The following is a 17,386-nucleotide window of genomic DNA, read 5'->3' as shown; positions in this document are numbered from 1 at the left end:
AAATCGTTTCCTAGTTGCCGGAATTTCGCGACAAGATGTATGTTTATTGAGGACAACAGCCTGCAGTGCATGCCATTGGGCATTAAAAGCCAATCGCACAAACCTAGAGGGGCTCTGGGCCCCCTTGAATCGATAAAAAAATCAATCTTTTTGCTATAGCAACCACATCTTTATAGCTTGCGAATGTTAACCATCCCAGGTCTCATCCTCATTTAGTATCCCTGCCAATTTTCAGCTCGATCCTTGCCTCGGTTTGGCCGCCATTAACCGTCAAAGCAAAATGTGCTTACAATTTTCGTCAAAGGACAGTTTTACAGATATAGATAACGTGCATGTAATTTTCGTCCAAGGACAGTTTTACAGATATAGATAACGTTCTATCTAATAATCATAGTGATTAGTCAGTGTTACCTTCAGACAGGTCGTACTATCAGGTCAAATTTAGCTCGTTCCTACGTTGCATGTGATATTAAGAAAGTAAGATAATAAACCGACAGCTGATAGTCGTCAGTGATGTTGAACTTAATATGGGACGAACTATCCGTCATTACCCGAGAATGAGGCTTATACCATTTGACTAGTTTAGAGGCTAAAAACTCCCTACACCCAATTTCCAACCTCATCCACATTGTTGAACTACCATCTATGCAAGAAATGAGTCATGACTCGGAAAAGGGGTAATCTGAAGGTGCAAGGTCTGGACTGTAGATAGGGTGATGCAGCATTTCCAACCCCTCAACTTTCTCAAGTTTGCGCTTGTCCTATTGGTAGTGTATGCAGGGGCATTGTCATACTGCAGGAATGCACGTCTTCGATTGACCAATATCGAATTGCAGGCTCTCAAAGTATTATATACTCGCTGAAGTTGTTATGCATAAAGGTTAATGTTTACAGTATGACCATCTGGGACACGCTCGAAGTGCAACAACCCCTCCAACTTCCCACAGACACACAACATGACCTTTTGTTCAAATGACCCTTGTTTGACAACAGGTTTTGAAGTCTGGACAGAACCAAGTCACTTATTTTCCTTATTGGTATTATGGAAACATCCATTTTCATTCCCAGTTACAATTCGGAAACAAAAACGGGCATCACGAGGATTTTCCGGCCGCTGAGCCCTGGTCGTTGGCTAGTTTATGAGTATTTTGTTGACAATGTTTGTTCCCAAAGCCGAGCTTACGGAAACAACGATTGATTATGTTTTGAAGGACCAAGTTCTGCCGACAATGTACGAATACTAGTGCTAGGCCATTGTTCAAACTTTTCAAGCAAGGCCTCATCTTTCGCAACAGAATATCTCCCTGACCTTGGTTTGTCTTCGAGGCTGATGACAGTTACCTTGACACATCTGAACCACTTTTGTGCCATTTCCTGGGATTTCCACATCATTGAGTTCTTTTGACACTAAATTTGGCTATTTGTACAAATAATGTACAAATAACCAAAAATATTCAGGGAAAATGCGGAAAAAGAGCTTTTGACTCAACCTGGTGTCGATATAATCTACTTAATCCGTTTGTCTGTCCTTGTTTGTCCCCGCTGTGTTTAGCCCCTTGTGGGTAATAAAGAAATAGATTGTTGGCTATTTGTACAAATTATGTACAAATAACCAAAAATCATAATGAAAATACGAAAAAACTTTTGGCTCAAACCTGGTAAATGATATGTAACTATATTACTGCCATTCGCTCTCATTTTTCTAATTTAACATGTCGAACCTGTAAAGTATTTTAAACATTCGAGCGACTTTAATCACATAGACGTCCACAAAATTTGACCATTGTATAATACTGTTCCAATAGAACATGTACACAGTTACCAAATAAGAAGTGATTCATTCAAAGCGGTTAATACGGACGCATTGAAAATACGAGGATCAAAGTATATTCTATCACGATACGTGGTTAGATACTAGATCTACCAAATCTACTAATAACCGGTAAGTTAGTGAGAGTGTTGTTGTATAGCTCCGGCAATAATAATCTTGTTTTATTTTTGTGTAGTTCCAAGACGAGAAATATGGAGATAATATTGTGTTGAGTCAAAAGTTTTGCAATATTTTGCCATCGTGTTGCACCGTCTGGAGTCACCTTTCTGCCATTTCTTTGATCCCAGGTTGATAGTTGTTCTTGTCCGCCAAGGCAAAGAACTCCTTCATAGATCGGAACAAGTAATAATCCAAGGGAGATATTTTTCCACCATCCTAACGTGCACAGGCAGTAGTAAAGCAAGGGCTAGTTTCTGGAAACTGTCGCCAAGTGTTTTGTGTAATTATGAGGGAATAATTCACTGCGTGTTCGTTCCACACGATCGAACCATCGATGCCAACCTGTACTCGGAACAATTTGAACAGGTGTATGCCATTGTACGGCAAAAATACCTGGCATTGGTTAACAGAAAGCGATTTTATCTGCAGCAAAACAACGCAAGAGTTCATACCTATTTCTTTACTACCCACAAGGGGCTAAACACAGAGGGGACAAACAAGGACAGACAAACGAATTAAATCGATTACATCGACACCAGTGCATAACTGGTACTTAATTTATCGACCTCGAAAGGATGAAAGGCAAAGTCGACCTCGGCGGAATTTGAACTCAGAACGTAACGGCAGACGAAATACGGCTACGCATTTCGCCCGGCGTGCTAACGTTTCTGCCAGCAAAAGCTCATACCGCTCGAACGACCGAGAATAAACTCCAGGAATTTGAGGGAATCGAACTGGTGCCACGCCCAGTATATAGTCTGGACTCAGCTCCCTCGGATTATTATCGGTCTGATACATGGTCCTACTTCCTGCGCTTGCGATGCTTCATCAACAGAGAGGAGGTGGAAGCCCCAGTGAAGTTCTTCACCTCGAAGGACAAGAACTGGTATCAGCGTTCGATCGAAGAACTGACAGAAAAGTGGCTTCAGACGCTGCAACACAATGGATTCTACTTCGAAAATTAGGCAGCTTTTGTTGTAAATCGACGAATAAAACAAATAAGTTACAAAATATTGTTTTGGATTCAATACAATCTTTTTATAGCGATGTAACTAAATACATATAATGTGCTGTTATCAGTAATGCAAACATAAGCATTAGTTAACTCAAGGTTATTATCGGGTTGTTTACAGCTATTACATAATATATGCATTACTAAAGTTAACCTATTTAATAGACGTGTATAATTACATACTGGAGTTTAACGGCATTTGTTTAAGAAACCTTGGTTGAGAAAAACATAATCAGTTGTACTTAAGACATTATTGCAACAATAACCGCTACTATGGATTTTTCATCATTACTTTTTACAGAGAATGTTAGTGTCCAAAGTTTGTTATTTGGATTAGTCATTTTACTGATTATACGATGGTTTATGACACCACCAAAATCTAACTACAATTTACCACCGGGTCCTAGAGCTCTTCCAATAATTGGAAATCTACTTCACGTCCTTTCCATTACCGATTTTTATTCAATGTTGAAAGAGCTCAGAAAACAATATGGCGATATTTTTAAACTCAAAATTGGACCATATAACTACGTGTTTGTATGTAAAACTGAAACGATTTTGGAAGGACTAGTAAAAAAAGGACAACATCTGAATGGAAGGAGTTCACTCTATGCTTTAGATAAAGTATTCCGAAACAAAGGTAAGTCATTAATTTATTTTAATTAATGTATTCATGTGCTCATATGTATGTAGACAGACAGACAGACAAACAGACAAATAGATATACATATGTCTTGGATTGCAACCATTCTGCAGCACCAATTTACACGTTAATATTTGAACTTTGATTTCAAAAGCCGCTGGGGCCGATTTTCCTTTCATTCTTTCGGGTTCCATAAAATAACTACCAGTTGAACACCGGTGTCAATTTAATCGACTTACTCCTTTCGCGATTTTAAATCAAAATTTGAATTCAGAACGTAATGGGCCGGAGCAGTGCCCACTGTCAATCGCTTCGGCATAGCTTCCACCTTTATAGGAGTAGCAAATAAACTAATGAACCAAGTGAGAGAGATTAGGAGGAAGGGTTACTTAACTGGAGTTGGAATATCTCGGATTAGTGAGAGTCTGAGAGACACTGAGGATTGGCTACAAAGGATGGTCGGAGTTGAAAACAGAGAGGTAGGAGTTGAAAGCGGGGAGAAGAGTAGACAGGAGGAACAGGGAAATGGTGATGGGGCGGTTAAAGATGAGGAACAGAAACGTTATAGAGTGAACCCTGATACTGTGGTGGGTGCACATGCAGGGAAAATTAACGAACTAGATAATGAATTGCTTGAAATTCAAAGACGAGAAAATAAAAAACCTTGAAATGAAAATGCATGGACAGTTTGAACGGAATACACAGGACGTTAAGGATAATAAATGTCGTGGCGGCGCTTGCATTCTTTTTGTGTAAGGCTTTCTCATCCACTTACCAGGTGGCTCACATTTTCCACACTCTTTCCACTGAGTTTGCATTTCTGGGTGTCAAAAGTTTTATAGATATTATACTTCACTGAGTTGGTAGCGAGAGCCTGGTCTTGGGCAGGAATGATCCAGCTTGCGATGGTACACTTCAAACCACCTCGCTCAAGCCATGTCCACGATGCAGTATTATCCTTAACGCCCTGTGTATTCCTTTCAAACTGTCCGCACATTCTCATTTCAAGAAGGTCTTCATTTCTCTTCTCCTCATCTCTTTGGTTAAACTCTTCCTTGCCCATCACTTCATTTGCAAAGACACCTATATCTTTCGCGGCATATTGCAGCTGGTCTTCGTCACTATTTATCAAATACTCGGCAAGCGTTCTCCTTTCACTCCTTATACAATGGTCTATACTAATTCGTCCTCTGGAAAATTAATGATATTCTGGGACTATGGTTTTCAGACGGATCGTGTAACCGAACACCGTCAGCTGGATATTATCGTATTGAATAAGAGAGACAAATACTGTCAGATCATTGATGCAGCCATGCCAAATTACATGAATGATGTGAGTAAAAAGGTTGAAAAAAATCATCAAATACTCCGAATTGAAGTGGAAATGGCAAACTGTATGGAATGCGAAAGGATAATGTAAAATGATACCAGCAGTGATGAGTGGAGCGTTGGGCTCAATCCTATTGAAACTTCAAGTCTTCTGAAGGCAACTGGAAATCACATGCAAGATTGATGTCTTGCAAAAAGCAGCCTTATTGGGCTCAGCGCACATCTTAAGGAAAGTATTACCTGTCTGATTTCATTGTTGTGAATAGATAGACGACTAAAGACTCCGGTGCATTTTTACCTACGCTGTGTTGAGGAAGAAGAAGAAGAAAAAGAAGAATAAGAAGAAGAAGAAAAAGAAGAAGAAGAAGAAGAAGAAGAAGAAGAAGAAGAAGAAGAAGAAGAAGAAGAAGAAGAAGAAGAAGAAGAAGAAGAAGAAGAAGAAGAAGAAGAAGGATAAATAACATCCAAAACAAGAAGAAGAAAGATAAATAACATCCAAAACAAAATAAAAAAAATTAGAAAAGACCTGTCGATTCTTAATGAAATAAGCAAACAAGCAACGCTACTGAGCAAAAAAAAGAGAACAAAAATGCTCCGCAAATATAACATCACAGAAAAAGATTTGCATGAGATAAAAGAAAAGCTGAAGCAAGATATCCTTGCCAAAGCTCAAAGGATCCGCCGGTACGAGAAACGCCAACGCTTCTTTGAACAGAACAAAAAGTTCAACTCCGACCCCAAAAAGTTCTACCAAGAACTGGGCAAAAATAAAATAGAAGTCACTGCAGCACCAACGACAGAAGAATTGGAGGAATTCTGGAGAGAAATATGGTCGGCGAACGAACAGCCAAAAACAAGGAGTATGAAAATAACAAACTCGGCATCTGAACAACTTTGGACCCCCATAACAACTGAAGAGGTCACCCAGGCACTGCAAAAACTAAGCAACTGGAAGGCACCTGGGCATGACAAGATCCCCAACTTCTGGTTGAAATATCTAACAGGAATGCACAAAAAGCTGGCTGAAAACTTTAACAGCATACTAGCAGAGCCAGAGACAATGCCTGAATGGCTCACGAAGGGGAAAACCATCTTAATTCCCAAATCAAATGAAACAACAAAACCAGAAAACTACAGACCAATAACCTGCCTCCCTACTATGTTCAAGGCATTTACTGCAGTGATATCACAAAGGCTGAACAAGCACCTGGACGAAAACAAACTGTTCCCAGAAGAGCAGAAAGGATGCCGCAAGGGCTCATATGGCTGTAAAGATCAGCTAATGATTAATAAAGCCGTAACTGAAGACAGCTACAGAAAGAAGAAAGGCCTCAGTATGGCCTGGATTGACTACAAAAAGGCGTTTGATAGCATCCCCCACACATGGATCCTCGAAACACTAGCCATTAACAAAGTAGCACCAATAATCATAAAATTCATAGAGCACTCTATGAATAAATGCCAAACAGTCCTACACCTCCAAACAAAGGAGGGACTCATGAAAACCAAAGACATCCCCATTAGAAGAGGAATATTCCAGGGAGACACGCTCTCTCCACTCCTTTTCTGCTTGGCACTGTCACCTCTATCTGATATGCTAAATAGAACTGGATGCGGATATAAATGTTACGGCAAAACGATCAGCCACCTTTTATATATGGATGACCTAAAACTATACGCTGCAAATGACAAACAGCTGGAAACACTATTAAAGACAGTTCATGGATTTACCAAAGAAATAGATATGAAATTTGGATTAGAAAAATGCGCCAAAGTAACCATGAAAAGAGGAAAACTAGTTAAGAGTAACAACATCACACTAGATAAAACCAATGAAATAAAAGAATTAGACCAAAGCCAAACTTACAAATACTTAGGAATCCATGAACTAGATAAGACACAACACACACGAATGAAAGAGAAAATAAAAAAAGAATATTATAGACGAGTTAGATCAATACTAAAAACAGAGCTCAATGCTAAAAACAAGATAATAGGTATCAACACTTTAGCTGTCCCAGTTATAAGTTACAGCTACAATATCCTTAACTGGACACGAAATGAACTGTCCAAAATAGATAGGAAAACAAGAAAAACACTGACAGGATCTAGGATGCATCACCCAAAATCTGACATAGAAAGACTACATATACAACGTATAGAAGGTGGAAGAGGCCTTATACAGCTGGAAAACTACTATAAAATAACCACCATAGGACTGCAAAAATACCTACTTCAGAAGGAAGGAAAACTGATCCAGATAGCAGCAAAACACGAGCAAAACAAAAAACTGTTCTCAGTATTTAAGGAAGCTGACAAATACAAACAAGAAATCATACCACCTAATAAACACAAAGAAGAAGATGATGAAGAAACAACAAAAGCTATAAAACAAATGAAATCCAACCAAAAATTAAACAGCAACGAGCCATGATAAAACGATGGCAAGAAAAGCCCCTTCATGGTAAATCCTGCACTAAACTAAACGCAAAAGAAATAGACAAAGAAAAATCCCAGCAATGGTTGAGAAGCTCAGGACTCAAAGCAGAGACAGAGGGATTTTTAATTGCAGCACAAGACCAAAGCCTCCCCACCAGAAATTACCAAAAACATGTAATGAAAAGAAATATTACAAGTAACTGCAGAATATGTGGAGATGGACAAGAAACAATAAATCATATTATCTCTAGCTGCCCAGTCCTGGCTAAGAAGGAATATATTCACAGACATGACAGAGTTGGAACCTACATACATTGGAAGCTATGCCAACATTATGGAATAATAACAAAAAAAAGATGGCATAGGCACACACCAGAAAAGGTCACAGAAAACGAGAAAGCAACCATACTCTGGGATATGCCGATACACACAGATAGAGAAATTAAGGCCAACAGACCAGATATAGTTGTCAGAGATCATGAAGAAAAAAAATGCTTTCTAATTGATGTATCAATACCGGCAGATGACAACGTGTCTCTAAAAGAAATGGAGAAACTCTCAAAATACAAAAACCTGGAAATAGAGGTAACTAGAATGTGGAATCTGAAAACAGAAACAATTCCTATCATAGTAGGTGCATTAGGCATGATAAAAAAATATTCAGACAAATACATAACAAGAACACCAGGACTTACAAACACATATAACATACAGAAAATTGCACTACTAGGCACTGCTCACATCCTACGCAGAACACTTTCCATACAATAACCATCAGAGCATCACAACAAATCACAGCACATACCCAAGGCACACAGAGCTGCGCTCGGTAGTGAAGTGAAAGCACGCTATAAAAATAAAACTACTGAATAATAATGATAATAATAATAATAATCATAATGGTTTCAAATTTTGGCACAAGGTCAGCACTTTCTGGGAGGAGGGTAAGTCGATTACATCGACCCCAGTGTTCAATTTGTAGTCCCTTTATCGACCCCCGAAAGGATGAAAGGCAAAATGGGTAAACATAGTTAATATTTTCACTAGCAGCCTGTTACTAAATTAATCGGTGCCGTAAATCTCCAACAATTCTTGGCTACAGACAGCAGTGTGATGTTACTAAACAGGTAAGTTGTACCGTCACGGCGACCAAAACGACTTTAATGCAGACACTATCTTTCAACAGATATACGACTCTGAAGACACAAAGATAGGTTATCTTATATACTTTATCTGTTCACTTTTACTTGTTTATTTCTTTTCCTTTTTATTCACGACCTCTTATTTTGAATTTATGGATTATTGTATAAATTTATTGTCAACATACATACGAACTACACACAAGAAATATATGGATGTATGTACAGGAAAAAAAATACTCACATAGGTATATGAAAAATAATAGTAACAATATATATCAATATATATATATTATATATATATATATATATATATATACATATACATACATACACAAATATATATACATATACACACACACATATATATATATATATATATATATATATATACATACACAAATATATATATACACACATACATATGTATACATGCATACACATATGGATACAGATATGCAAACATATACACATACATATACATATATACATACATATATACATACATATATACACACTCATATATATATACATACACACACATGCACACGTATACACATACATATATAAATACGCACATAGACATATATATGCATGGACACTTACATACATACATATACGCATATTTACACATATATGTGCATACATACATATATACGCACATACATACATACATACATACATACACATGCATATACTTTGATACTTTGATACTTTGATAGGTTTCGGCCATTATTGGCCCAGGCCATGTCTAACTTAATAGCACCACCTGGCGAAGTCTTTCAAGTCAGAATTTGGGCACTATGGCCCACTCAAGTAGAGAGTTATTGTTTCAGAGACATATCCGGGTGTAGGGGGTTTATCCGGGATTTCTTGAAGGAATCTGTCCAAAGACTTCTTGAACCCTATAGGGTCAGTTTCTGTTTTATGTGTGGTTTTGGTGTAATGTTAAAGAGAGCGGGGCCAATTGAGGTGAAATAATTGTGCCGTATTGTTGTTATGAGATGAGAGTGCGATTTTTGTTTTGGCGGATGGCACGGGGCCCAAGCCTTGGATGTACCTTAAAGGTGATGCCAACATCATTTGGGCGATATGATGGAAATTTTCCACATCATACAGATGATGTAGCGCTCACGACGACGTTGGAGAGAATAGAGTTTTAGCTTTTCTAGTCGACCCCAATAGTCGAGGCCTGTCATGCCATCTATCTTTTTTGTGATTGCCCTTTGAGGTGCTTCAACTTTTATGATACCTGTATTGTGTGGGGAGACCACAGTGGACAACAGTATTCAAGGTGGGGTCGGGCAAAAGTGGAGAAGAGAAGGATAATGGTGTGGATATCTCTCGACTGGAAAGTTCTGAGAATCCAGGAACACATTCTGCGGGCCATGTCAACTTGGTGTTTATATGAGTGGCCCAGCTTATGTTGTTGTCCACAATTACTCCCAAGACTCTGATGGTGTTGGACGCCGCGAGAGTTTCACCTGAAGGAAGGGAGTATGGGAGTTTCAGGGCATCCTCTTTTCCAAAGTGGATTAGCTCAAATTTATCCCCGTTCAGCAGCATATTGTTTTTTCTGCCCATTGGATAACAGCCAGTAGATCTGACTGAGGCATGTCCGGTCACTCGCCTCATTTATGACCTTCTGTAGCTTGGAGTCATCTGCAAAGATTTTATGTTGCTGTGCTTGATGATGTCATTAATGTCATTAATGTAAATGATGAAAAGAAGTGGCCCAGCACAGTGCCTTGCGGAACGCCACTACTGACTTTGGCTGGACTTGATTTTACCCCTTCAACTACAACATGTTGAGATCTGTCTGTCAGGAAAGACTTGATCCATTTCAGTAAATTTCCAGAGACACCAATGTTGGATAGTTTTTTCAATAGGATCTTGTGATCAACCCTGTCGAAGGCCTTACTGAAATCAAGGTAGATGACATCGGTGTTGGAGCCCTCTCCCAAAGCTCTCAAAATGTCCTCAAAGTGATGCAGGAGCTGCGTTAGGCAGTCCCTTCCATTACGGAACCCATGTTGGTTGGAGATCAGCCGTCTGTTGCTTTCCAGAAATTGGGTTATTCGAGATCTCACCACCACCATATACACATACATACACACATATTTACATATATATACAAATATGCGTATATATATATATATATATATATATATATATATATATATATATACACGCACATACACATATATATACACACACAAACACATATATACATTGACATATACATATATATATATACTCATATACATATATATATATGTGTGTGTGTGTGTAGTAGATATGTAAATTGGGGGTATTATATGAAGAATTAGGGAGAGGCAATGAGTAGAATAAGAACCAATATGAAGAAAGTGGTTGTGGAGAAAAAGACCTATTTAAGGTTAATAAAAAGAAATTTAGACATGTTTACAAGAACAATCTCACTCATCTCTCGAATTTAAGAGAGAATTATTCATTTTCATGATTTTATAATATTCTTTTAGGCATAAAAGACATGTCCTATTGCTAATCCTATAAGAAGGAGCAGAAGAAATAATCTTCCAAGAAATTGTGTTATCTATGTTATCTCTTTTCATTTGCCAAACCATTTTTGATAGACCGGTACTATTTTCTTTCCGAGGGTCATTAAAAGGTGACTTATGGTTACTGAAGCTCAATTTAAATATGTTCTGTGTACAACCTATATAATTAAACTTAGAGAGATTATGGGTTGTAATAGTAGCTTGGTATACTACATTTTTCTTTTTACAGTTACCTTTTACCCCACAGGTATTTGGGTGTCTACAGTTACAATTAGGACTAATATTGGAAAGTCTATTGTAATGCCTATATGCATTAAGGGAAATTGGGGTTATGTGATTATGATAGTCGTTGTTAATAGATATGGAGTTATTGGAATTATTGAGGTTAGTATGTGTAGTAGAGTGGGTTTTTCCATCGTAGAAATTGTTTAATTTTCTCATGTTAAAAGTGGAAATAATCTTAAATAGGTTTACAGCTACAGAAAAACCAAATCTGATAATTTTGTTATTGAATATATTAGCATATCTAGAGTTTTTTTTTATTTTATTTTATTTAATAATGGATCTAATATATCTGACCTTCAATGCTTAGCAAAAGGAATTATAATCCAAATGATGATATTCTTGCTTTCCTTATTGCTATGGTGGTTTGTATTAGGTGAGTCGCCCATTCGAACATATGGTATAGGTTTCTTTTTTCTAATTGTTTGTACTGTTTTATATATGATTTTATCTTATACATGCCTCTAAAAAACTCTACTTGTTATTTTCATATTTAATTTCTTGCTTTAGCAGGATATCATTCTGATATGATGAAAATTATTAGAAATATATCTTTTGGACTCTCCCAAAACTTTTGAATTGTTCTGCTTGAACTTATTCTTTCACACACACACACACACACATATATATATATATATATATACACATATATATATATATTATATATATATATATATATATATATATATATATATATATATATATACATATATAAATATTATATTATATATTATATATATATATATATATATATATATATATATATATAAAGATATATATATATATATACTTTTTATCTTATATTAAACTTTAATACATTTGATAGTTATATATTTATATTTTTAATAATTAAATAAATAAATAAATAATAATAATATAAATATATATATATAAAAATTTATAAATATAAATTAAGAATTAAAAATTTTTAATTTAAATTTAGATAATTAAATTTTAATTTTGTATTTTGTATATTATATTAATTATTTTTATTTCTGTTTTGGTTTATGTCTTTTACTGTTTGAATTGCCTAATAGTGGTTTTATCTCTAATTTAATTTGTATATATATATATTATATATAATATATATATATATATATATATATATATATATATATATATATAAATGCATCAGTAACACCCCCACCGCCCTGCCCTGTCCCTAGCCACATTCAAATGGCTAATGTCCCTTATGTTATGGAACAGTTACTGTCTATATCTCGTTTAGAGAATTATTATTGCTGTCGAACAGATTTTCGAAATCAGTAAATGTATTTACGTGAAAATCTATAATAAAATATCCTGCACAGGAAGTTGTTCGTCGAGGAGCGGTGCCTGCCATACGTTGATGATAGGCAAATACCTTGAAACCGAGGTCCGTATGGGCATCCGCTTCTTCGGGGAATGATCTCCTTTGCATGATAGAGGACACCGTGATGGTGTCAGCCTATCTGGTGACGTTGATGATCGCTGGGGCTAAATGCATCAGTAACACCCCCACCGCCCTGCCCTGTCCCTAGCCACATTCAAATGGCTAATGTCCCTATGTTATGGAGCAGTTACTGTCTATATCTCGTTTAGAGAATTATTATTGCTGTGCGAACAGATTTTCGAAATCAGTAAATGTATTTACGTGAAAATCTATATAAAAATCCTGCACAGGAAGTTGTTCGTCGAGGAGCGGTGCTGCCATACGTTGATGATAGGCAAATACCTTGAAACTAGGTCCGTATGTGGCATCCGCTTCTTCGGGGAATGATCTCCCTTTGCAGGATAGAGGAGACCGTGATGGTGTCAGCCTATCTGTGTGACGTTGATGATCGCCTAGGGCTAAATGCATCAGTAAAACCCCACCGCCCCTGCCTGTCCCTAGCCACATTCAAATGGCTAATGTCCCTTATGTTATGGAGCAGTTACTGTCTATATCTCGTTTAGAGAATTATTATTGCTATATATATATATATATATATATATATATATATATTGTGTGTGGTGTGTGTGTGTGTGTTGTGTGTGTGTGTATGTATGTATATATATATATATATATATATATATATATATATATTATATATATATATATACCTTTAAATATTTGTTGTGCAAGATTTTTTATGTGAAGTCGTGTGTTGAAACAGATATGTTATATTTCGGAATGGTCATTTTGCCAGTTTAGCCAATAAAACACACGCACTATATATTTGGTGTTATTTTGCTTCAGTGTTATTTATTTTTACATTAATCTTAATCTTATTCAGCCGGATTTATCCAACAACATTACCCTTCAACAAAAGAGTCTACATCCCAAGACATACTAATGACCACATGGAAGCACAGTTCACTATAGCTAGGACCAAACTTACACAGATTTTAGGATTATACACTAAGAGACAGAGGCCCAACAACTCGGGATTAAACCTGCATGTGGCCTACATAAGCTCATTCAGCGCACGAGGAACGGAGATGTGGTATGCCTTCCCACAGATAAGTCCGGCAGGATGTCAATAGACAGCTTACCGAACTACATCCAGGCAATGCAACCTCATATCGCCAATACAAAAATAACAACTGTAGAGGCACATGAGGAGAGAGAAAAGGTCCTCAACGCCCACATGATGATGTGGACAATTGTTCTGGACCCCAGAAACGTACAGCAAATAATTTCCAAGCCTGGAACAATGATATCCCGGCACTGTATGGACTTCGCAAGGACCAAAGTAATTACTGACCTATAGCAGGACCACCAACAAGACCAGTCTGTGGAGCGAATATCGCTAGCAATTACAGAATCTCCTACTTCCTCTCAATGATCATACGCCCTATAATCCGGATGTCACCTGATGTTTGTGACAGCACAGAAGATCTCCTCAGCAGGATCGATGACTGTAACAGCACTTGTGACCTGACAGGATGTATGGTGGGTAGCATGGATGTGGTATCCCTATACCCATCAATCGACGTAGATTTTGGGGTGGAGAAGTGCGTGGAGATGATCAATGAGAGCCAGGTGGAGTTCTGTAATGTCAACACAGAAGAACTGGGCCTTCCTACTTAGACTGACATGTAATAATGAATACTTAGATAAACATAATCTTAGTAGTTTCTGCCCCAGTAGATGTTTAAGAATTAGACGCCCACAATTACTTCTATGCTAGGAGACAACATATAGAAAGATGGCGCGGATGGACCAGAGCCATACGGAGCCCCGCAAATGTCCATCAGATAAGAAAATGATCGCACATGCACTAGGAGCTAGTATAAGAGTTACCCTAAAAGGCCACACGTTAAGTTTAATAATAAAATATATGCCCAGGACGAGGGAGCAGCCATCGGCGTTAGTATCGCTGGTGATGTGGCCAACCTTTTCATGGTATGGGTGGGACAGAAGGCTTAAGAACGCCTAACACAGAACTCCATACTCGTAAACATGTACTCTCGCTATGTTGATGATATCAACATAGTGGTAAAGGCACCTCCACAAGAGAGTAATGTTGATATAGTAATAGAAACTAATACTATGGAGAGCATCCAGCAAATAGCTAACTCCATCCACCAGAGTATTAAGGTCACAATAGACTACCCCACTAAACACCCCAACCATAGACTACCAGTACTAGACACCGAACTCTGGCTAGAAATTGTGTATAATAAAACCCAAATCCTTCATTCTACTATGCCAAACCTATGGCCTCAAAATACTTGATCCACCGGAACTCAGCCATTGTGGACAATGCCAAATTCAATATTTTGATGGCAGACCTCGTCAGAATAATGAGAAATGTGTCACGCATGTGCGAGCCTACAGAGTTAAAGAGACACATACAATATTTCATTCACCGCATGCAGTTCTCAGGTACAGCCATAAAGAAAGGATCAGAGTATACAAAGGAGCCATTAAGAAATTTAATAATATATTATGTAAGGATAGGAATGGGATTTGCCCACTCTATAGGAACAAGTCATGGAACAGTATAGAAAGGACAAAAAAGAAAATAGGGAAGGGCAACTCTTGGTATGATAGCCATAAATACCAGAGGGTAAATGTGCATTCGAGACAACTCAAGGAAGGTAAAAGCTCATCGATTCTGTACCAACACGCCGAACAGCAACACGGGGGTCAATCAATAACATAGAAATTAAAATATTATCCACACATAGATCTGATGCAACAATTAGACAAATTACAGAAGCTACACACATAATAGAAAATAAACCTAGCCTGAATAGAAAGCTAGAATGGAGCACTAACACACACACCACAACATATGACGATAGAGGATCCTGAAACATAATAAATACACAGATAAATAAACTAATAGAAATAAACAAACTATATATATATGTATATATATATATATATATATATATATATATATATATATATATATAATATATATATATATATATATATATATATATATATATATATATTATATAATATATATATATATATATATATGTATGTATATATTATATATTTTTTTAATTTATAATTTTTTTTCGATTCGATTTATTATTGTTATTACTAGTATTGTTGTTATACATACAAGCATATGTAATGATAATAATAAGTGGATGTAAACACATGTACAAAATAAGAATAAACAAAAACAACAAAAACAAATACAAAATACAAATTACATGAACATATATAAACGGAAAATACAAATATTACAGGCGTCCCCCCACATACACACACTAAATAAACATAAACGCACATAGAGATAAAAGCATGCGCAAATGAAGACATACAATAGAAATACAAAATGGCTGACGGTTAGTAAGGGAGACACAAATAAGAAAGAAGAAAAACAAAGGACCACTGATGCGGTCACAGGAGTGTGACGAAAGAACTCGGGGCGAAATAAGATTAAGATTAATGTAAAAAAATAAATAACACTGAAGCAAAATAACACAAATATATAGTGCGTGTGTTTTTATTGGCTAAACTGGCAAAATGACCATTCCGAAATATAACAATATATATATGTATATATATATATATATAATATATATAATATATTATATATATATATAGATATATATATATATATATATATATATATATATATATATATATATAATATATACATATATATATGTACATATATAATATATATATATATATATATATATATATAATATATATATTTATATTTATATATGTACATATATATATGTATATATATGTATATATGCATTGAGGAATTCTATGCGTAACAAAGAATTCAAAACAATCTCTAAATGTTTAATATCTCGATATTGTTTCTATATTTTCAAATATTCTTAGTTTTAATATTTCAAACCAAAATTACGTTTGAAAAGTTTATTTTACCTTAATTGTTTCAGGTATCTTCTTAGTTCTGGAAAACAATGGAAAGACCAGAGAAAGTTTACCATGTCAGCACTTCGGGATCTAGGAGTAGGAAAGAGTTCTAGAAGAAAAGATATCTTTAAAACCCAGAGATTAGGCGAAACTTTTCAATTCAAAATGGTAAACCGTTTTCTCCTTAAATAAACAGTTGCCACTCTTCACTTCGAGTGTCATATACAATATCATATTTGGTAAAAGGTGAGTAGCAGTACAGATCCAGAAATATATGGGTGTGTATGTTTGTGTTTGCGTTAGTTGTGTGGTAAGAAGTTTGCTTCCCAACCACATTGTTCCAGGTTCAGTCCCACTGCGTAGCACTTGGATTAGAGTCTTCTGCTATAACCTCGGGCCAACCAAAGCGTTGTGAGTGGATTTGGTAGACGGAAACTGAAAGAAGCCCGTCGTGTGTATGTATATGTTTGAGTGCGTATGTCTGTGTGTGTGTTTGTGTATCCATCATAACTCGACAACCGATGCTGGTGTGTTTACGTCCGCGTCACTTAGCGGTTCGGCAAAAGACTTCAATAGAATAAGTACTAGGCTTAAGAAATAAGTCCTGTGTTTGATTTATTTGACTAAAGCACCCTTCAAAGTGGTGCTCTTGCATGGCCGCAATCAACTGTCTCAGACAAGTAAAAGAA

At 36.4% G+C, this 17,386-nt stretch overlaps 1 protein-coding gene across 1 annotated transcript; it reads left to right on the top strand.

Annotated features, from left to right (window-relative positions):
* Positions 1-333: 333 nt before the first annotated feature.
* On the top strand, positions 334-16,807 carry LOC118760879 (cytochrome P450 2B1-like). Its single transcript, XM_036498479.1, has 3 exons — positions 334-343; positions 3,168-3,642; positions 16,721-16,807. Exons 2-3 carry the CDS (start codon positions 3,276-3,278, stop codon positions 16,789-16,791), a joined length of 438 nt encoding a protein of 145 aa, XP_036354372.1. The 5' UTR covers positions 334-343; positions 3,168-3,275; the 3' UTR covers positions 16,792-16,807.
* The last annotated feature ends 579 nt before the right edge of the window (positions 16,808-17,386 follow it).

The sequence above is a fragment of the Octopus sinensis genome, unplaced genomic scaffold (genome assembly GCF_006345805.1).
Source record: "Octopus sinensis unplaced genomic scaffold, ASM634580v1 Contig01205, whole genome shotgun sequence".
Lineage (NCBI taxonomy): Eukaryota > Metazoa > Mollusca > Cephalopoda > Octopoda > Octopodidae > Octopus > Octopus sinensis.
Note: the sequence above shows the minus strand (reverse complement) of the source record. Positions and strands in the feature narration are given on the sequence as shown.

Bases quoted from the DNA above. Each gene is read 5' to 3' on its own strand.
- LOC118760879 (XM_036498479.1), top strand. From the start codon at position 3,276: ATGGATTTTTCATCATTACTTTTTACAGAGAATGTTAGTGTCCAAAGT. The intron at 3,643-16,720 runs GTAAGTCATTAA...TAATTGTTTCAG, and splicing joins TAAAGTATTCCGAAACAAAG to GTATCTTCTTAGTTCTGGAA.